The sequence below is a fragment of the Gymnogyps californianus genome, chromosome 3, assembly GCF_018139145.2.
Source record: "Gymnogyps californianus isolate 813 chromosome 3, ASM1813914v2, whole genome shotgun sequence".
In the NCBI taxonomy this organism is placed as follows: domain Eukaryota; kingdom Metazoa; phylum Chordata; class Aves; order Accipitriformes; family Cathartidae; genus Gymnogyps; species Gymnogyps californianus.
In genome coordinates this window covers 54,105,471-54,128,832 of record NC_059473.1, presented here as the reverse complement: position 1 = coordinate 54,128,832, position 23,362 = coordinate 54,105,471, and the positions used below count along the sequence as shown (strand labels likewise).

At 40.0% G+C, this 23,362-nt stretch overlaps 1 protein-coding gene across 1 annotated transcript in view; it reads right to left on the bottom strand.

Annotated features, from left to right (window-relative positions):
- GRM1 (glutamate metabotropic receptor 1) overlaps positions 1-23,362 on the bottom strand; it is a 194,657-nt gene that overhangs the window by 153,184 nt on the left and 18,111 nt on the right. The window contains 1 exon segment of the mRNA XM_050893928.1: positions 1,911-2,160. Within this exon segment, the coding sequence (XP_050749885.1) occupies positions 1,911-2,160 (250 nt within the window).

The following is a 23,362-nucleotide window of genomic DNA, read 5'->3' as shown; positions in this document are numbered from 1 at the left end:
GTGAAAATTTCTGACAAAAAGCTCAGAGCAATGCTGTTGGGCAGATTCTGAGACAAACAATTGAACTAAATAGAGTAGCATAATGCTTGGTAAAGGCTTGTAGTCAAAATTTCAAGCTGAAATGTTCCACACATCCATGGAGTAGGGGATCAAATAAATGGCCTAATAGGAAACTAAGGTTTGTACCACCAAAGTACCTAGTTTTGGTGCTTAATGTAGGAGACTGACTTCCTTTGACTCTCTGTATGGACAGCATCAAGAGGGAGCACCAAAATCAGGTGAACAGTAAGACACAACTACAGAGTGACAACAATATATGAAGAAAGAACAGCATTGCCCAAAGCTGCAGGGCATTTACAAAAAGACCAGGGATGCTGTCACCCAGACTAATTTTATTATAGTTAGTTTCTTCTATTCACTGAAAAAACATACCTAAAACATGTCAGTCCTGAAACATTCCATTATTCATTTCAAATGATGCAGATGAAAAGCACATGCACAAATCTAGAACATAATACCATTTTCAATACTGTCTTACTCCTTGTTTCATTTTAATGCTGATGGTTTTCCAAACGTGCTATATCTTACCTACACACCCTTCTAGAGATACAGTCTCTGCTCCAAATAAATTGCAATCAAAGACTGCAACAAAAATAAACGATGAAAGGAGAGCCACTGATTGCTTTCAGATGATTACTTAGGCCAGATTAGCTATGTGACTTATAGAAATCATAATTGTGGGTTTTGAGGAGCAATACAGTCAGGGAAAGACCAGTATTATAGCACAGCGCAAAAGGAGAGCATCCCAGTCATGACGATGACAGACACAAAGACTTTAGGGAAAGAAAGGGACAAAAAGAAGTCTGATAGATCAGAATGACAACAGAATAAAAAGGCAACAGAAGCTAAATAGGTATGGAGAAAACTGTCAAAGGCCTTGAAGGAATGGTGTTTAAATAATACATAAGAAAGAAACAAAGAGTAAATAGAAGGATTAAAAAAAGACATTATCAATCTAACAGAGAAGACAGAAAATGTCAGTCCTCATCATTTGAGCAAGATTCATCGAAACGGAAAACCAGACATAAAGACATTGCAAAAATCAAGGTGAAAGTCAAAGAAGCCTCGAAATAAGAACTATCACAAAAATGGACATGTGGATAGACTGTATGTGATAGAACTAAAATGACCATATTTCAGTGAATATCTACAAAGATAAACTCTAGAAGAAAAAAGCAACCGTTCTCACTTTCATAAAGACAGCCTTTGCCTGTCCAATACACGTCTGCACTGTTACTCTGGTAATACAAAAACACATACGTACTGACTTGGCCATCAGCAAGTCTGATGTTTTAAAAAAACAGGTCTGCATAATATCAGTGCCGTAGCTTCCAACAGCAAAGATCAGAATAAAGTGTACAACTAAGAACGCCAGGTTGTAATCATAAGACTGGAAAAAAGTTCAGGTAATCAAAACCATTCAATAATTTGAGGTTTCAAATTATCAGGAGACATCTTTAGTGAAACACATGAAATTTTGTCACATGTCACACTTCCAAATCGCATTCTGAAAATAGAATTCTTCCTTCCCTACTTTGGTTCTAAAATCTGTGTATGAAGCTTTCCGCTAGAGTGTGCAAGAGCACAAAAGCACTAATGTCATATATTCATATAAAAGAGCTAGTAATTAACATTTACTTCAGCAAAAGTTAACACCACCGATTAAGTTGTCATACATCTTCATATCGCCTTCCTGAGATCTGCTCTACCATCTTGCCACTTCTTTTCATTCATTAGACAAGTAAATATGGAAATTACAGGTAGCCTGAGTTGCATGGTTCTGAAATGAAAGGACTGCCTGCAGGACGAGAGGGAGAGGACAGGCAGAGAAATCACACTCAGAGCCTTACCTTCCAATTAGCAGGAACTCCCCAAGCACTCCCAGGCGCCTCATAGCGATGAGGATCCCCCTCACTGTCATTCCCTCGCAGAAGCAAACCACCACTCTAGCCTTGGGTAACCTTTCTCGCAGCTTGCGGAGCAGGCGATCAAAGCTCTTTTCCCCAGCGTTGCTGTAGATCTTGTCAGAGTGAGCAATGCAGAGACCCTCTTGGGCAGCCAGCTCTTTGAAGGCTTCCATTCCACTTTCCCCATAATTTCCTGTTAAAAAAAAAAGTTTATATTGTATCATCTATTTAACCAATTAAGGGGTCTGTGATGGGAAAGGGATAGTTTTCCTCAAAAAAATCAACTAGCGTTAGCAGAAGGAAGAGCTAAGGAGATCACCAAAGTGAACATACTCAGAGTTCAGTGGAGCAACAAGATACCCATGTATCAGTAGGTCTTAACTGACCTGGAGACTGCGAGTTTTCTTTTCTTACATTAATTTACCAGTGGATATTAAAGGCAAACAAGGGATGGATAGGTAGAAAAGGGGACAAAAACAGCTCAGACAGTAAGAAAAAATTTTTATTAACATTTCTATGGCAAAAATCACAGTTGTGCTAGTCCAGGAAAACAGTCACAGTAAAGAGAAAAAAGGATGTCATTCCAAGCTGTTCTGTACCACATATAGTCCACACTCATAAAAGTGAATGAAAGATGGATGTAAATTTAAAACACACTGATCTGGTAGCATTTTGAAAGCCACTTACTTACACTAATTTGACTGACCAGTGTTCATGATAGTTAAAATCTAGGCTTGATGTTTCTCTTGGAATAGGAGACTTTCTATCTGTAAGAACTTCAGAAATAATTCTTCCTAATATAAAATAGTTGAACTTCGTGGTCCAGACAATATCAAAGCTGATTCTCAAATTCCCTTCACTTTTCTATTTATACATTTAGGAAGCCAAATCAACAGCTTTACAAAACTCAAACTGCCTTCAGCTATGGAGACAGGTGAAATCGCAAGTTTTCTTTGAATATTTTATGCCTGCCATGAGCACAGGATTTATGATGAACATCAATCAGGCAAGAGGAGCAGATGGATTACAAAAAAACATCTATTAACAGTAACAAGAAATAATTCAAAAAGAGAAGCATTAATTTTATGTTATCCATATCCAAAATGGTTGCTTAATTTATTGAGGGAGTAATATCAGATATGCTGATCACTTCTAGACCCAGACCTTTTCAAGCAAGGGGTGACTGAAGAGGTCCATCTTCCTCCTTTGCAGCGATAGTTTGAAATAGCAAATTGCAAAGAGGAAGACTTCTGAATCAGTCTAACTTCCTCCACAAAAAAAATCACAACTCAAAAGGTGTAGACATGTCGTGGTTTAACCCCAGTGTCGTGGTTTAACCCCAGCCAGCCACTAAGCACCACGCAGCCACTTCCCCCTTCCCCTTCCCAGTGGGGTGGGGAGGAGAGAAAAAAAAAAAAGTAAAACTTGTGGGTTGAGATAAGAATGGTTTAACAACTAAAGTAAAATAAAATACACTACTAAGAATAATAATAATAATAATAATTGTAATGAAAAGGAATATAACAAAAAAAGAAATAACACCCAAGAAAAGACAAGTGATGCACAACACAATTGCTCACCACCCGCTGACCAATGCCCCAGCAGCGATCCGCGCCTCCCAGCCAACCCCCCCTGTTTATATACCGGGCATGATGTTCCATGGTATGGAATACCCCTTTGGCTAGTTTGGGCCAGCTGCCCTGGCTATGCTCCCTCCCAGCTTCTTGCACACCTGCTTGCTGGCAGAGCATGGGAAACTGAAAAGTCCTTGGCTTAAGATAAGCGCTACTTAGCAACAACTAAAACATCAGCGTGTTATCAACATTATTCTCACACTAAATCCAAAACACAGCACTGCACCAGCTACTAGGAAGAGAGTTAACTCTGTCCCAGCCAAAACCAGGACAAGCCACAAGAGAGAAAATTCAGCAAGAGACAGTTCCAGCATTCTTTATAAATCCAGTATAAACAAGTGCATTTTTCCAGAAACGTGGATTGTTTGCTGCAGATCAGACGCACTATGCAGACATGCTATGACAGTCATAGTCATACTAGGATGCAGCCAAACCTGCCAGGTCTACTGACAAACACCAACCTCAAGTTCCCCAGCCTTTTGCACTGAACTGCCCTAGTTTCTCACAAATGTGCAGCACAGTGAAATGGCCTCTTTTCCAGTCTGTGACTCGACGCCAGATACAGCAAGCAGGTCAGTCTGCTTTTTTATCTGTGAGCCAGACACACTCCAGAGTGGGAGCAATGCCATGGGCCTGCATGGCTGCAGGGAGAGGAAAAGAGAAGAACAACTGTGCCTAGTGGGAACACACCACCAAGCAGGCCCCACTGTGGGCTCAGCACTGCACGCCATCCCATGACCCTGTACTTGGGTAAATGATGTGGCCTCGTATAGGGCTTGTCATACGCTGAGGAGGACACAGGTGGAGACATTTCCATATATTTATAGGCCATAACCTGCAGTCACCAAGGGATTTACCCCAGGACCTGAGGCTGGGCAGTTTGAGCCATACTGTTTTTATGACTTGCCTCAGGTCCCAGACTGAGGCAGGACAGCCTCATTGCTTACTTACCATTAACAAATACCTTATGCTTTGGAAACAAATTAGGATCTGTTTCCCAATTTCATGTGGAACTTTGTCAAACACAAACTCATTTGAAACCAGTAGGATTATTCTTAAAGTCTTACCTAAGATGAGCCAGGGGACTAAACTGAATCTTCTTAGATGTTTAGGCAATGCATATTAGAAAATAAATGTAGTAGGTTTCCTACCTGAATGTTAAGGTAGGATGGGATTTTCTCATACATGAGTACAGCACTAACTCAGCTGTAATTCAAGTTAATGATTTCAAGAAATGAAAAATTAAATCCACTTGGAATGATTTTTCTCAGCTTTAATTTTGATGGAATAGCAATTATCTCAAATATTGTTATATCTCAAATATATTATCTCAAATATACACATGTACTAACAGTACAACAGCCTACCAAAATATAGGCTAAGAGGAAGTAAGATCGTTGCCTATAAATTCAGTAAGTGTGATAAACAGCCTAGAAGGAAAAAAGCTAATTAAGATCAAGAACAACATTGACACAAGATGAAATAAGCAAAAAACAAGGCAGAAACAATCTGAAGCTGAAAATTAAAGCTTTCTAACCCTTATATGAAAGTAGTGGAACAGCTTTCCAATAGCAGCACAAAGAAAGAAATCTGATGTTAGACTGGAACTTGCTCAGCTCACAAGAGCATTATATAACGTAGATGTCTGCAACAGCCAGAGACGAGACTTGGTGACCCAGGAGGTCCTCTCAAAGTCTGTTTGCCATGCTCCCAGAACAAGACAGCAGGCTGCACACCTTCCCCCTCCAGGGGAAAGGATCAGGGAGAAAATGAACATGTGGCAGATGTTAGATACATTGTTCAACACGCTCAGCTACCAGGGTATGCACAAGGGTGTATATAGAATAGAAAACACTAATTAATTCTGTGCAACAGCCAAGAACATATCCATCTGTACCAGCTTGGTGGGTACATCCATTTCAATCCACACACATGCAACAGCTGAGAGAGGAAACATGTAACGAAAGAAATCTGGGCGAGACGGTAGTCAGTGAACAATTACAACGGGGCCATGGGCTGAGGACCATTTTTCCTTTGAAAGAGCCATTGAAGAAAAGATCCAGTCTTATCTGCAACTGCCTTTTGTTACCAGAATCAGCTGTGAAAAGCAAAAGTATTTATTATTGTGAGGCTACAAACAACCGATTTTTGTTCTGACCTGTACCTAAAACTAGGTGAGCCAGTAACGTACCTTAAGCCCCACAATACCTTGCCAATTTTTCACATTTTTTTCTTTTTTTTTAGCTCTCTTCCACTCATACCTTATTCAGAGAATCAGATATTTTCCTTATATGCTTCAAGCAGAGTCTGTACAGCAGTATAAAGGTAAATTCTAACCCTATCATGGCTGCAATTTTACTAAGAGGATTTTCATGACACTCTTCTCTCAGTGCGAAAACCAGCTTTGCTTCACCACTGTAAAAATCCTAGATAAGGCCATTCCTGAGAGGGATCAATATATCCGAAGATGCTGGTGAGAGCTACATGTAGTGGGAATTATTCTCACTCATTGCATTCCATGCATTGAATATCTTAACAAAAACATTAAGATGCTGTAGTAAAAATCAACGATGTTATCTTGATCAAGAGAAGATAGACAAAAGAAGAAAGTACCAAAAATTTAGCCTCATAAATTGCTCCTGTGAGACAGTAAGCATTACATTTGTGCCACAGCTACACTGGAAGTAACAGTATTTGCTTATTTGCTTGTATTAACACTTGAGCTGTGTGGGGAGCAGAACCCATGAGCTCCATCTAAAAGGTTTATACTCTTCTTTTTATTTTAGCTGTTTGGCAAATTTGCCCCCATTCTCTTCGTCAAGAGAACCATTTATTTTTCATTTATGAAATGGAGCGGAAACGCAGCCTCAGCAATGAGATACTTATGAGAATCCTGGAGATCATCTTCTTAAGGGATGCACAGAGCGGCTGTGTGGGTCTTCCCAAGCCACATGACAGAAAGTGTTGTGTTTTCAGGGGGCTTATAACCAAAAATGTGTCTCCCGCAAAAATCCATGTCTGATTTCATTCAGGGATAGGGATTATGTGTGGGGCAGCATAAGGAAATATGAACCGTTCATATTTGTGCTGCAGAGAACATCCCCTTGAAATATAGGCTAGCACCTGTTTAAAAAAAAAAAAAACTTAGAAAGAAAGAAAACCCTAATGCTGAAGAGGAAGACTGAGACTGTTCTCTCTCACTATGCTTTCAGTGTCAATAGGAAATATCAACCACTTTTTTAGAGACTCTTTTAGAGACACACCTACAAAAACAACAACAAAAAAACCCCACAGCAGAGGACTGTGCCTGGAAGAATGTTCCAATGCGCCTAAATAACAAAAGTCAGGGAGCACAAGATACTTCACTACCTGGGCCATGAACAATATTTTCAGGTGAGGTCACCTATTCCTTGCCATTAGGGGCTTATTTGCTGCATTTATTCCTCTAAACAGCAGCAGTAACCACAATCTAGATGAAAGGTGAACACAAAAAAACATATACCCTGCAAACACACAGCAAAGGAAGTGCACCAATAAGACAGCCACAAAATCTTGCTTCACTGCAGGGTACTACAGAGGCAAGTCATATCACAGGAAGGTCCCTGTTTTCACAAATAACAAGTGAGAAACTATTCCCTGTCTTCTTCTTTCCTCTCTCAACATTATGATCGGTTTGTTCACGTCTCCCAAGCTTGTAGATACATTGCTGGAGGTATGAAGTTTGTTTCAGTGTTCAGTATTGATTCACTATAAAACATCTCTTTTCCCCAGCTAATTAACTGCTTTTTGGCAGAGAGAAAATAAAAGGAGAACAAGAGGACTGCATGACATAACAGCAAGAAATAACTACTCAAAAGCTTCTCTACTGCAAAGGCAGATTATTTGGGCAGGGCAGAGCAAGGACATGATCTGCTTATTAAGTTACTTCCTGATACGTTGCAATAACTAATTTGTAAAAACTAGTGATAATATTAAATATGACAGTAACTGTACAGTTGTCAAATACAAGTCTGGGAAGACTGGAAGGTTTTGGACCACTGAACAGAGAAAAAAAATTTTAAAAAGGCAAAAAAGAGTGCCAGTTTTCTCTCCTATAACATCCTGTTTCCCTATGCCACAAGGGCATCTTTGAATAGGGTCATTTAATAAGAAAATGATTATCTCATTTTAATGTATTTCTTGTCAGCTGAACCATATTAAATAACCGTGTGCATACTCTTAGACCATTGCAAACTAAAATTAAAAAGTTCAACCATCGGATTTAAACTAGTATGTTAGTAACAGGTTGGGAACACATACATAATCAGCTAAAGTGTCTCAGATGACAAGCAGTCATTTTCTAAACGGTAATAATTCAACCACTTGCATCCATTTGTCCACACCTTTGATTGGGAGAGTTAAAAATAAAAGCCAAAGTCTACATTTAATCCCTGAATGTAGCAGACTGACAAAAAATGAAAAGTTGTAGAAATGGATCTGCCCATGTGTGTTATTTTGGTATATCCTAAGCATAAATACTACACTCACAGAAAGCAGCTCTGTTGGCACACGGCTTCCAGGACCATTGAACTGACACCATCCCTCCTCTGCCAGACTTCTCTGTCACTGTGGAAAGGGCAAAGATCAAACACTTGAATGTAGAATATCTTTTTCAAGGCTAAAATCACACTGATGTCGGGAAGGCCTGCATTTTAGTAGTTATCAGTTATTCCAAATAGGATTTGTGTTTCCTTTTTCAGTGAACCCTCTTCACTTAATGATGACTTTGCCACCTAAAGCCCTTTACCACACAGTTTCTTTTCAGAGTTCAGATAGCTTTCTCAACATAATTTTCTTTCTTCACTGAGTATATCACGCCTCAGGTGTTTTTAAGGGACAACTTCAAAGCAGGCGAGTTAGGCTATGAGAGCACTTCACAAACCCTAAAGGACTGGCCACTTTACAATAAGAATTCTGCATGGACATGGGCTCCAGTTCTCTCCAGGACAAAACAGTAAAATACCAAAAGAAAAAACTTCACTAGACTTAAAATCCCAGTCTAACTGTACAGCTTAAAAGGAAAACTCTACCTCTTCTTTTATTCTAAGTAGTTTGCAGATAAATGAGGGAAAAAAACCTGCTTTACAAAGAATGCTGAAGTAGCTATTTCAATTTCGCTAAGTACAATGGCTTTAAAGAAGAGAGAAACAAGTCCTACCAACATTGACCCCTAAGGACAGTTTAATACAGGTTGAATGTCACAGATACTCACTACAGGTATTCCTCTCCTGGAGACCAGCTGGATTGTCCACTGGTCCCTGTTGTTCGGATCAGGTCCAGCCACCCAGCTCCTTGGTTCTGAAGTTGCTTTTAGCCTACTACCACCTGTAGGTATCACAGACCTCCTTACCACCACCAGCTTCCCTTCCAGGCCAACTCATGGCTCTGTGGAAGTCAGCATTTCCCTTACATTTCCCTAGCTGTTTTTCTTTGACATTGCTGGAGAGACTTTGCACTGGGTGGAGGCCTCACTGTCCTTTAATTACGGAAAGGGCAACTCATTATTAGAAATTGAATAGCACTGTAAACACTCTGTCTTCTTTTAAACTATCTCAGCAAAGTTTTCTGGGTTCACCAGAGATTTCCATGCAACTGCGCTCTAGCCTTACGAAAGCCAGAAGGATGTGTTAAACAAATGAACTGAGTCATCTTTGGTACACTACATCTGTGCTTACAGCTTATTTTCTTCAGAACTTAAGGCCCTCCTAGAAATACAGAAAGTGAGCTGTTGAGACCAGACTAGTCTTTTCATTTTCTGAAGTCAAGTAAAACTGAGTACAAGGGAGAAAATAAAAACAGAAGATGAAATTGTGAATTTAGATGATTGTTATAGCCATTAAGTAATATGCTATTCCTACCATAATCCAACTTTTCAGAGAAATGAAACCATCTTTCAAATAAGAAAATCCACATGATTTTATTAAATGCTAGGTTACTTTTTGTCATTAATTACAAAATATGCACATTTTGCCAACAGCTCACCATAGTGATGCATTATCTCAGTACAGAAGACCCAAACAAAAGTAACTCTGCTCCTGAATAAAGCAGTTATATTTAAGCCTTCATCCTGAATGAAGCAGCTGCATCATCTTGAACAACTGATTGATATTCTTGCCAGAACTACAAGCACAGGTGAAGTCAGTCCTGAAGTAATGAGAGTATTAGTGCTAAATGACACTTCCCTAACAAGAGAAATGCCAAAATGTGGTCTTATGCCAATTTTTTTCTTCCTAAATGTATTCAAAGACTACACCCAGTGTTTATTTATTATGTGTCTAACAAGGATCTTTTGAGTTTTATGTTCTAATGGAACTATTTCAGCTCCAACCCTGGCTATATACAGCACTTGTCACAAATTTACTTGCTGAACTTAGTCTTTCTGTTCATGACTTATTAGTAAGGAGCTTCCAGTTTTCTTCAGAATATATTAAAAATAATCTAGTGATGCCTAACATTAACTGTTGATTAGTTCTGTTGGTTGGCATTGGTTGAACAAAAGGTCACAGATTTTTTTAAGTTTCTTGATGAGGCTGGAGAAAGTAAACATAAGAATAAAGTTTCAACACTCTCCTATGAATAATCTCTATTTTTTTTTAAGCTTGCTGTGAATATTACAGTTAGTAAAATCATTTACAAAAACAGTTATAGAAAGAATACTCAGAAGGGACATCAAAGTAGGAGAACAATATTCTCTTTTTTTTAATACAAGCAGACATCTCAAAAAGAAGGAATGAAGTATATGCTCCGTTCTGCTCATGCTTTGGCAATTATGCAATTAGGTTAGCTCACATTTCAAGCACAAGATTTAGAACTTTTATGCCAAGCTTGAGCAATCAAAAATCACATGCACAGGTACCCTACTATGAATGAAGGTTTGAACATAATGGAATGAAAGGAAATTTAAAACCATATTTCTACTGGTTATCTGGTTTCTGAACCTGAGGGCACAGAGCGATCAGTTTCTGACCTTTCCCTATAATTTTGACAGTTAAAAATGGCTTTTTTGTGAATCAATATACTCACAAATCATATGTTTTCATGGGTGTGCTGGTTTTGGCTGGGGTAGAGTTAGTTTTCTTCACAGTAGCTAGTATGGGGCTACGGTTTGGATTTGTGCTGGAAACAGTGTTGATAATACAGAGATGTTTTAGTTATTGCTAAGCAGTGCTCACACAGAGTCAAGGCCTTCTCTGCTTCTCACCCCACCCCACCAGCGAGTAGGCTGGGGGTGCACAAGAAGCTGGGAGGGGACACAGCCGGGACAGCTGACCCCAACTGACCAAAGGGATATTCCATGCCATATGACGTCATGCTCAGCATATAAAGCTGGGGGAAGAAGAAGGAAGAGGGGGATGTTCAGAGTGATGGCCTTTGTCTTCCCAAGTCACTGTTATGCGTGATGGAGCCCTGCTTTCCTGGAGATGGCTGAACACCTGCCTGCTCATAGGAAAGTGGTGAATGAATTCCTTGTTTTGCTTTGCTTGCACGGCTTTTGCTTTACCTATTAAACTGTCTTTATCTCAACCCATGAGTTTTCTCACTTTTACTCTTCTGATTCTCTCCCCCATTCCACTGGGCAGGGGAGTGAGCAAGCAGCTGTGTGGTGCTTAGTTGCTGGCTAGGGTTAAACCATGACAATGGGCTGGGACTTAGAGGGCCAAACATCATGAGATACTCCATAAACAGTCAGTAAGAGTATGAACACTTCCCAATAACCTATATTATCAACAGCTTTAGGAGGTATCTGGAAAGTATGTTAGAAATGAGATTACTTTTGAAGTATATTTTCTACTCATTTTCTCATTAAAGAGAAGTTAGTGCTCAGTTGGACCTAGTTGATTTCAGTGGCTATACTATCAGATGTTTATTAGTTTCTAAGAGGGCCAAATGAACTATTAAATTTATTCCTTACTGTCTGTTAACATACATCATTGAAACAAATATCTAAAAAGCTACTGACCTGAACTATAACCCCAGAGCTAAATGTTCATGGTCTTTAGGGCAATTTTGACTTATATATGATTTTTAGACAGCAATACTTTCTGTTTATGTGAGCTACAGCTCTAGATGTGAATTATATCAGGTTTGGAATAACATCTAAGTAATAAATCTTAGTCTTCTGTCTAAAAAACAATACCTAATCATAGCTTATCCACCACCAGAGAAACTGTTCATCTAAAAGGAATAAACTTCTGGGTTTTGTTGTAAATGAGAAGATAGACTTTTTGATGTATGCTTTATCATATCCCTGGATACTGTAATCTTATTATTCAGAAGAAAATTATGTTATTTTAGAAAGAATTGTGTTTTAATTTAAATATGTTTAAGAAAGACAGTGGCTGCTTTGCCTTAAATGTCCATTAAAGATTTTGATGAAAATAAATATAATTTCATAATATTATCTGAACTTTCTACCCTCACTCACAGCCTGCTTTTGATTCTGACTATTATGACCAATCATCTCTAATCAATTATATCATCACAGCTGGGAAAAACTCAGAATAACATATTAAACAATTCTGCCTCTTGGATTGATACAAGAAGAAAGCAAGCAAGCCAGAAAGTTTTAGATGCTGAGTCTGAAACCTAGAGATAAGAAGCAAAACCACATTTTTAACAATTTAAGAACAAGGCCTAGGAAAAGAGAACTGGAATGCATAAGCAAAAATAAAATGTATCTAAATAGAAGTGTTTCATTTTTACAGAATCAACATTTTCAAAAAGATTGAATTTAACTTTATAAATATTTTTTCAGTAACACCCCACCTCCAAAAAGTATTTAGTCAAAATATTTCCAATCACCCTTAAGATGAAGTCCCAATTCTGCAACCACTGTCACAGACGGTGACTTGAATACTCAGTGATGCTTTAAAAGACTTACAGCAGAAAAGTTAAATACATAGTACAAGTGTTTGTAGGATTTGAGACTGACAGAAATAAATTCAAAACAAAAAAAAAATCAAATCCTAATTTTGAATGGTTCTCTCAACAATAAAGTTGAGGTAACATATTCATGCTGGCATTTCCAATTGAGTTCATAACCTCAAGGATTAACACTATATAAATGTTTGAATTACACAACATTAAAAGGCATATCTGATGTTGACTGGTGAAACATTTGAAATACCTTTCCCCACAGGCTACTATAGTATCTGCAGATGAAAAGGTGACTTAATGCTGAGAATCCAGGCAGAGCTAGTACAGGAAATGAATGTAAAAGCTGGATTACCACAAGCAAAGAACAAATTATTAGTTTACTTTGTGTAGCTCCCACAGAGGGAATATAAAAGAGTGAACTTTACAAGGGCAGACTTGTGAGATGATAGAAAAAACTGGCTAAATGCAAGTAGGACAAAGTGATGAGCCTGAAAACATGAGATGTTGTAGAGCACTTAAAAATACTGCTTGTGAATTAAGAGCAAAATGAAGAGTTCATCTTCTCTTCTCTGAATTGCCATTAAGCTACGGAAGCACAAACTGGGACTGAGTGTAGATATTGAGTTAGCCAAGCCCGAAAAGAACAAAACTGTCACAACTGTCACAAAACTATTTCACAAAACAGATAACAGCTGTTATCTGACCTCACAAGCCAGGAGTGACCAACTCTGTCCTCCAGCGCGTTGCATGCCGACCGAGAAGCACGGCGGTTCTGCATCCATACGGCTTCTCCAGGCTGCACCCCAAGGACAACACCTCGGATAGCCCGAGTCCTCCCGCACCTGCACCCGTGCCCAGGAGCGCTCCCAGATCACCTCCCGTGCTCTCTGGACTGGATGGGGGAGGCCTGAGGGGCAAGAGGCCCTTGCAGCGCTCCTGATGTGGTTCTTCATGCATCATGCATCCTTGGGGAGATCTATGCAACGCTGTTATGCAGACGTGTAAAACGGCTCTTTGGAGGGAGAAAAGAAGGACCCTTTGCTGGGTTAAGAAACAGAAGAAAAAACAAATCATGGAGAAAGACAAAAAGATTGGGTTTTTTCCCAGACATTGCAATTTTGCTTTCTCCACACCCACAGCCCTGTGGCTCACAGATAGCTCCTGACAAATGACATCTGGGTACTCACAAGTTTTACGGTCATCCAGAAGGTCCCAGCAGGCTCCTGTCCCCAGCTGGAAACAATCTGAACCTGACCATGTCATCCCAGCATGGCTTCAGCTTCTTGGTCCTCAAATAAACGCTCCTGGAAAGACGTGCCGGGGGAAGGGAACAGCCCTCTGCCGAAGACCCACGAAATAACCACAGCCCCCTGCCAGCACCAGGGAAGACAGGCACAGCCCTGCTTGCTCCCACCACCTTGTCTTTTCCCAAGTTGCACCTGTGAGGGCCAAAGTACTCAGAGAAACCGAGCACCAGTGAAGCGGGCAAGCGGAGAGGGCACCGGTGACAGGCCCCGAAGACAGGGCAGAGCTGGCAGAGCAGGGGTACAGTCCCCGCAAGGCAGGAGCTGGCACCCTGGCAGCTGGGCTCCCAGAGGTGGCTGATGGCAGAGCAGGCATCTCTGCCAGGCCGTGTCCTGTTTATTGACATGGGAACTCAGGTTGAGAGGGAAAGGCGGGGAGAGGGAGAGCGTGGGGAGGTGGGTGACGCCAGATGGTGGGGTGGCAAGTGGGAAATGGGAGGAGAGAGGCCAAGGCTGTGCATATGTCGAGCACATCCAAATACAGCAGCTACTGAGGGCAAGACAGCTATGCTTATACACTTTGCCGCATACAAGCTCTCCAGGAACATTGTAATTAACCACTGTCAAAGCAGGCTGTCAGATGGAAGACTGCGAGGCAGATTTGGGTGGCCTACCAGCCTCGGCTTTGGCACTTTGCTGGCAGCATAGAAGCAAGGTGTTCGGCCTCGACAGCCGCCGAAGGGCGGCATCAATGTGGCTGGCTCTGATCTCACAGCTGTGGGAGCCAGGAAAAATCCGTCTGCAGCTGTGCAGATGTGGTCTTCTTGGCGAAAACATTACGGGGGACTCCTCTGCCAGTCTGTGTTGTTACTCCAGCACTGAGACAGTGCAGCCCCGTGTGCCAGGATTTTTGATAAGGGTCTCCATCAAGGGTTTAGAGGCGCGATGGGGCTTTTCAGGGTGTTCTACGTTTCTGCCTCGACTGAACCAATAAATGACTACACGGATGCTTCTTGATCTTGTGACAGTGAGTGTGGTAGATCTGATCTGTGCACTGAAATATTCCATATATTTCTCTCCAGACCAAGAAAATCTACTTTTGACAAAGAGGAGTATAGCAGTTCAACAGATGTACTTCTACAGCTGGGAGTGTTAGAAAATCAGTCCCTGAAGTCCTGACCGGGCACCATGGGGGTATGATCCAAAAGCACAAGACACTACAAATTCCATTTTGGTGTTGTATAACCTAGCATCACTAACATGCCTCTGGTATGAAATAACATAATGTTCTGTGACAAGATGTAAGCAACACAGAGTGAGAAGATACTGAATCCTTCAGACGTGTAGAATGTTTTCAGGCCAGATATCATCTGCTTCTTGTATCTAATCCAAATACAATTGACTGAATTGGTGCTGATATCAAAACACATGAGATCCAAAAATAAACAAATTTTCAGTTTCTAATTATACTGGACAATTTAATTTCTTTTTTCTTTCCTTTTTTTTTTTTTTTTGCAGATGGGCTGAAAATTTAATTTTCTCTTTTAATTAATTTAATTGCCATTAAGCTTCAGAAGCACAAATTGGTATTAAGCATAGGTGTTAAGTTGGCCAAATGTTAAAAGAACAAATTAAAACAGTGAGGCTATTTATGACAGCAAGCTCATAAAAGGTTCATAAAAGTGTAAAATAGCTGGAGAGGAGAAATGGGTCTTCTTAGAGAAAAAAATCAGCAGTGCAGAGGTCACTGCAAACTGTGTATACCACTGAGGTCTCACATAAACACCTTCTCCAACAAAGCATTTCTGGTACTTAAGTGAAGACCTGGTAGTCCTTTGTACGAGTCCCACATAATCTTCTCTCCTCCACAGTAAGCAAGATATTTAAGTTAGATTTGATGATTGTTGGTACAGAACCAAGATTTCACTAAGAGAACATAGAAAACCCTGACAGTTCCCATACTGTTGTAGAAAGAAGCTAACAATTCTTCTTAAGACATAACTAAGAGATATATCAGTCACATACCACTTTGGATGGCACTGATATGTCCCTTTTATTAATTTTAAATGTTTTCTTTCTTAGCACTATTTTTCATGCAACTGAACAGTTTGTTTGTATGGTTTGCATGTACTTCCCTATTTGAGAAGTTGATCATGATGCAGTGATCCTACAGGGCACCTTTAAGTAAATGAGATTTGCTTTAGCCTCTTTTGAAGAGCCCTCTCCTATTAGATGCTATGATTAGGTTGGATTAAACAAGTGATGTTTCTTTATGTGATTGTATACAGAAACAAACCCACAGCTGCTTGGAATAGGGAAGTTCAGGGCATCTGTGAGTGTGCACTACTTGAGAGCAGAGATGCTCAGGGACTAGGCAAATCCCACTTACATGCTAGGGGAATTAGATGGTGCAGAAAGTATTTAGCTGTTTCATTATCAGCAGGATTTCTCTGTTTCTAAAATGCTGCTGTATTTTTCACCATCCATGTGTTCAATAAATAGTGAACAGTGTTTTTATTTAAAATATGGTCTGAATGCAAATTTTTCTCTATCTCCTTTGAAACTGTTTGGAGCCTCAGAAGGTAATATTGAAATTAGCCACTGCTCGTTTCCTTTGGTGCCATCAGGATCCAGCTCAAGACTTCCGGGTTGCACAGACAAAATATCAATGGGGAACAGAGGGAGAAAAGACTGCTAGTGATAAATAAAATCATACACGGTTGTCACAGATTTCAGCATATTTCCTTTATGGATTCAGCTCAAACCCCTCTAGGATGCTTACCCAGAGGAATAAGGAGATAAGAAGCTCCCTCGTGTATGCAATGTGCACAACTTCCATGAGCAATGCAAACCAACTCATTCCAAGCTGTTACTCTCCCATATGTAGGGAGAGTGAAAGGTGCCTGCCAAGGACTTTCTGGCCCTGACTCTATTCTGTTAATGTGATGGCCTCTCTTCCACTGTCACTGCAGCCCCACACAAGGGGGGTGGTTGTGTTTTTTGATGCATCTGGGAGGGTGAGTACAAATGCAGAAGGCTGCTCTTGAAATGTCAGCCTGATGACAGGAGTTACTGGCACAACTGTGAGCAAGGTCATTCCTGCAAAATCTTTGGCAACAAAGAACTTCAAAATCATGGACAGAATTTATATGAACATATACATCTTTTGGACATTTGTTAGACTTTTCTATGGTCCTCCCTCCTTCATAACAACAGTTAGGTTTTGTATTTTATGTGTACGAGATTTTGTGTCTAAGATTAGTTTTATCCTTAAAAACATATCCCACATTGCTATGGTATTTTCAAAGGAACTACAATCTTATCATATACATCTCTCCAGGTTTTAATATAATCAGAAAAGCATGTAGTTATGCATATTAACATATTATGAGAAGGAAACGCTTTAGGCTGTGCTGGTTTTGGCTGGGGTAGAATTAATTTTCTTCACAGTAGCTGGTATGGGGCTATGGTTTGGATTTGTGCTGAAAACAGTGTTGATAATTCAGGGATGTTTTAGTTATTGCTGAGCAGTGCTCACACAGAGTCAAGGCCTTCTCTGCTTCTCACCCCACCCCACCAGCGAGCAGGCTGGGGGTGCACAAGAAGCTGGGAGGGGACACAGCCGGGACAGCTGACCCCAACTGACCAAAGGGATATTCCATACCATATGACGTCATGCTCAGCATATAAAACTGGGGGAAGAAGAAGGAAGAGGGGGATGTTCAGAGTGATGGCGTTTTTTCTTCCCAAGTCACTGTTATGTGTGATGGAGCCCTGCTTTCCTGGAGATGGCTGAACTCCTGCCTGCCTATAGGAAGTGGGGAATGAATTCCTTGTTTTGCTTGGCTTGCATGCACGGCTTTTGCTTTGCCTGTTAAACTGTCTTTATCTCAACCCATGAGTTTTCTCACTTTTACCCTTCTGGTTCTCTTCCCCATCCCACTGGGGGGTCGTGCACGAGCGGCTGTGTAGTGCTTAGTTGCTGGCTGGCGTTAAACTCCAACATAGGCAGACCTCAATTTTCAGCTTGACTATTTATATACTGTTGGAAAGCACACTAAATGACACAGTGAGGGCCAAAATCTACTCTGTTTTGAGGATGCAGATTTCTTTGATTGAATCAAGAGTTACGTGCGTACACAAGTGCAAAAACAGACACTTAGGGCTTATATTTTTGACATTTTTAAAAATGCTGTTGCAACTTGATGCAGAGAAGGGCCAAGGGATGAAAGTTGTGTAAAAGTTTGGAGATTTTAATAAATATCAGCAACACCTGTCTTCTAACTTTTGCCTTTCTTGGTTCCAACATTCCTCTATATGTTCTTTGGGTGCTCGCTGTCTATACAGAGGCAAGGAGACTGTGTTGCCAGGATAGTTACAGCAGTGCAGAGGGGCCATGTTTAAAAGCAAAAATGCATAGTTGACATGGCATGCTCATAGGCTTTTGGGAGCCTAGGAGATAAACTGATTATCTCTTCTGAGATAAATTAATTTAAAAAACCCTCAGTGTATGGAGTGGGAAAATCTAAGAGCGGTATAAAAAACCCAGAAATTGTTACTGAACCCTGGAGGACCATCAAGTACATCTTATCAGTGAGTGAAACAGCCAAGGCAAGACTACCAAGGAATCAGAAAAGACAAATGGCCCTGCAAGAAGCTTTTGAAGTCTGCTAAAGGTCAGTTGAAGTGAAAGGTATATCATTGCATTCTTTTTTCTGACCCCTGAAAAAGCTTTATTTTGGCTGATGACTATTGGTATAGTATTTTTGCATAAGGATTTCCATTTTTAGCTAAGTAGTTTGCCTGCCCTAATCTTAGGTCAGTGCTTTTTGAGAAATTCCAAGCTCTTATTAACTTAAAACCAAACTTTTAAATGGTGCCCCTTTAAAAAAAGTCTGAAATTATCTGGACTGAATTTCTATTGATTTTATTTTTAAAAAACAGAGGCTCAAGCAAATGATTGCTGAAAAAATTGAGGGTTGCAGGCTTATACAATGCCTCTGAGAATTCTTACAATATAAAATGGCAATATTTCCAAACTGTCTTATTGCATCTTCCTTAGCTTACAAAGAGGGCATATCAAACCAATAAGACATGCTAAAAACAAAATGAAGATATTAGAAAGCAAACAAAACAGGATCTGATAAAAAATATAAACCACTAGACTCTGCTAGAGGTAAATTTAACTTCTTATTTAAAGATAATATTTAAAGATAGTATTTTTAATACATCATCTGACACCTTACTGCAATTATTAAAAAAGGAAAAACAAGCAAACTGTTTATTTACTGAATTAATATACAGGAACCTTCTGAAATAATTTATTGCATAGTGGTCTGCAGCCAAAGGAACTGTATCTGATGATCCTTTTTGTCCTCTCTGTTCTCTGCTCCCTAAAATTATTCATCCTTCAGTTGTGGGCAAAACAACGCACTCAGAAAGACAACTGAGTAGCTAGGTTCTCAATGGCACTGGGACCATGTTTGGTGGCATACCGCTAATACACCTGCCGAGGGAGAATCACCTCTCTTCATGGAAGCATTCATTGGCCTCTTAACTAGTGCAGTGGCTTTGCGGCTTTTTGCCTGTACTGCTTGCTAAAAGTAGTTGTGGTTGATGCTTTCCTTGGAATCACTTTCTCTCAGTGAGTGTTAGAGAAGCCTCATCATAACACCTGAAGAAAAGCTCAGGAACAGCAGGACCTTTATCGGGACTTAAATCCTGTTGTGATGAGTTTCACTTCTCAGCCGCAGATTACAGTCTATCATCTCAATAACCAGCAAACAAACAACATGACTAATAATTATATCTGAAATACATTGCTGAAATACCTGTGCAATATCTTGCTGGAACACAACTGCCAGCCTTGCTTTCAACCCTACATCCCAAAGACAGCAGTAGCTGAAGTTTTACAAGAAAGTAACTTGCAAATGTTCCCCCCATAGCCATAGCACTCCATCTTCTGTTAAATCTCATTAACAGTTATAATAAAATAATATTTGCATTTCCAATGAAAAAAATCCAGCTTGAGATAGAAAAGGCTGTTAACAAAGTCATGCTCTAAAACGTCACCTCGCACATTGCCTGGGAAAAGAGGTTAGACGCCACAGTTTTCCTTGGCAATGTTAATCAGATAATTTACTTCATTTTGCTTACAGTCTAAGAAGCTAATGGTTTTGCTATTTTTGTAGGCAGATATCTGCCTATAACAGAAAGTATTGATGGTCAAAGATAAATGGATTTAAGAAAAAAAAATCCAAATCTGAATTATCTATTACACTGACATCATAGTGCTAGGAAAAAAAATTTGAAACATCACTTCCTGAATTGCATCCACTTTAGTCACGTTTTGTTATAGATGTCAACTCTGTCAGAATATCATCTGTCAAAACGAATTAGTGGAAAATTTAGTACTTCACTTTTAATGAAGAATAAGATTGTAATGGCATTTCAATTTTCCTTCTTCCTCTTGTTAGCACTTGATAAATGCTCTCTCACAGCACTGCTGCTCTTCTGACATGATGCACTATAATCCAACAAATCTAAAGAAAGTCAAAGGCAGAAAGCTTTCTGGTTTCGTAACATTTCTTGAGATCTCTGCAAGCTATTCTCATTTTGACGACTTAATTTGAGTGGATTAGTTGTTTTTTTCTCCCCTCTTAAATAATGTTTTATTTTGAATGGATATCCGTATTAGCAGAGATTAATGAACACAAAACAGTATGTCAGTGAAAAACATCCAAAGCACTTCTGTATGTTCATGTATGTATATACAACAAGAGGGGGATGAACTATTTTGTCTCTTACCTATGGGGTGCTGTGAAAAATTTTTATTTAATCACAAATGACCATTTTTCTTTCTTTTCTCATAGAGTTGAGATCCATCATAATGCTACACTGGGAATAGACACTCCCCCTGAGATATCTGCTGTACTTACTATCCTTGAGAAAGAAAATATGGCTTTCTTCAATGCAAAACCCAACTGTAGGCACAGCTAAAGGCACAACAATGACTCAAGTGGCCCAAATGTTGACTGGGCAACCTTTCTGAGCAACATCATCAGAGATTTGCCATCTTCTGAACACACACAGCAACAGCCATCTGCTACACAGGGAGCTCTGTCTCTGGAGCTGACTCAAAGTTTGTTAAAAGCATGAGCAGAAGGGAGGAGGGGCCCTGGGATGCAGGGCTGGGTGAAAGCTCTGGACCAGCAGGTTGGTTGTTCCTGGCAGTTCCCGAAATGTGGAGGCTGGGAGCCCTAACCGCTACTCTCGGGAGCTGTCACTCCCACAGCAGCAGCACCTACTGTCTCATATGCCATCTCTTGCCCTTAATGACACCAACCAGCCCTGCCTGCCAGACTAAGCACAGACAAACTGGGCAGCGGAGCTGTGTCTTCCTCTGCCTCTCCCAGTAAGCCCTCCCAGCCACGTTCTTTGCTTAGATCTGAACTGGCCTTCCTGTCTTGGAAAAAAGGAAATTATGCCATTTGGCTACAGTCAGTGGTATGGGAGTCCAAAAGGTAACAGAGAAACATTAGAAGTTGGGAACTTCAGAAAAGAAAAGAAAGAACGAAAAGGATACTGATAAAGGATGATGATGATGGGTCAGTGCTAGAAGGGATTCTGCAGAACAGGAAGAAGCATTTAATAAGTTTTTATGTTCTGTATTTTGGGAAAGAGATAGATAATGTATACATACCAGAAGATGATGATGATGTTGGTGGTGATGATGAACGGTAATTTCCCTTCCCAACTCAGAAGGAAATCAAGTGGCAGCTCCAAAAAGCAGGCATTTTAAAATGGATGTGTTCAGATAACTTCTGACAGAATTTGCTGACGAGCTCTCTGAACTACTAGAAATTATTTTCAATAGCCGTCGGAAGATGTAAAGTGCCAGAGAACTGCAACAAAGGTAGTGTTGTGCAATATTTTAAAAGGATAAGTGAGTTAGCCTGAGTAATTACAGGTCTGTCAGCCTGACATCCATTTTGGACAAAATAACTCAGGAGCTGACATGGAACTTGAGTAGGAAAAAAATTAAGGGAGTGGGGCAATATAACAGGTGCCAATCATTATGTGTATGTGGAAACTAGATCTTTCAAATTCAGTTATCCAAAATATCTTTTAGCAATGGATTTACAAGCTTGGTTATTAAAAGTAATAATGTCAATGGAATACAGTTACATTTCCACAGGACATCTACCTTCATTTTGCATGACATTTTGGCTATGAACCTGGACTGATAAGAATCAGTATTGCATACATAAAATAGATTAAATTCTGGCTAGTAGGTTTCAGCATATAGTTGCAGTGAAGGAACACTCATTGAATGGGTGTCTCTTGTCCTGGTTTCAGCTGGGACAGAGTTAATTTTCTTCTTAGTAGCCGGTACAGTGCTGTGTTTTGGATTTAGTGTGAGAATAATGATGTTGATAACACGCTGATGTTTTAGTTGTTGCTAAGTAGCACTTATCTTAAGCCAAGGACTTTTCAGTTTCCCATGCTCTGCCAGCAAGCAGGTGTGCAAGGAGCTGGGAGGGAGCATGGCCGGGGCAGCTGACCCGAACTAGCCAAAGGGGTATTCCATACCATGGAACGTCATGCCCAGTATATAAACAGGGGGGAGTTGGCTGGGAGGGGCGGATCGCGGCTCTGGCATCGGTCAGTGGGTGGTGAGCAGTTGCACTGTGCATCACTTGTCTTTTCTTGGGTGTTATTTCTTTTTTTTTTTGTTATATTCCTTTTCATTACAATTATTATTATATTATTATTATTATTATTAGTTAGTAGTGTATTTTATTTTACTTAAGTTATTAAACTGTTCTTATCTCAGCCCACGAGTTTTACCTTTTTTTTTTCCCTCCTTCCCATCCCACTGGGAAGGGGGAGGGGGAAGCGGCTGCGTGGTGCTGAGTTGCTGGCTGGGGTTAAACCACGACACTCTTTATGGTGTCCCATAAGGATCTGTTCTTAGATTTCACTAGTTAACATTAATCAGTGACCTGAAAAAAACAAAAATACAAAAGCAGTACCAATAACATTTGCAAATGACAGAAAGATTGGGAGACAAGTTACTAATGCAGCATGATCTAGGTAATTCAGTAAACTGGGCATAGACAAAGAAATATGCAGTTAAATACACACATAATTTTAAACTCTCAGGAACTAAAAATGCTGCACATACAGGATCTTGGACTCCATCATGGGATGCAGTTACTGGCTTGGGGATTATAATAGATAAGCACTGGAGGTAATGCTGTGACTAAAAAAATAATAGAATTGGGTTTTAGTTATGTAAATAAATGTGATACTGTAGTAACAGAGAGATCATACTACCTTAATTCTATTTCACAGCATTATGGCTGCTTCTGCAGTAATATCCAGTACTACAAGATATTGGAAAACTGGTGAAGTTTCAAAGAGTAGCCATCAAGATCATGAAAGACAGGAAGATGTAACTTAAAGTGAGCTATCCAAGGGCTCAATCTCCTCCTCGGATCAAAAAAACCCTCCAAAGCAACAACCAAAAGCAAAGCATTAAGCAGCTTTTAATCATAGAAGGAATGAAATTCTAGAACAACATTCCAAGAGAACTATT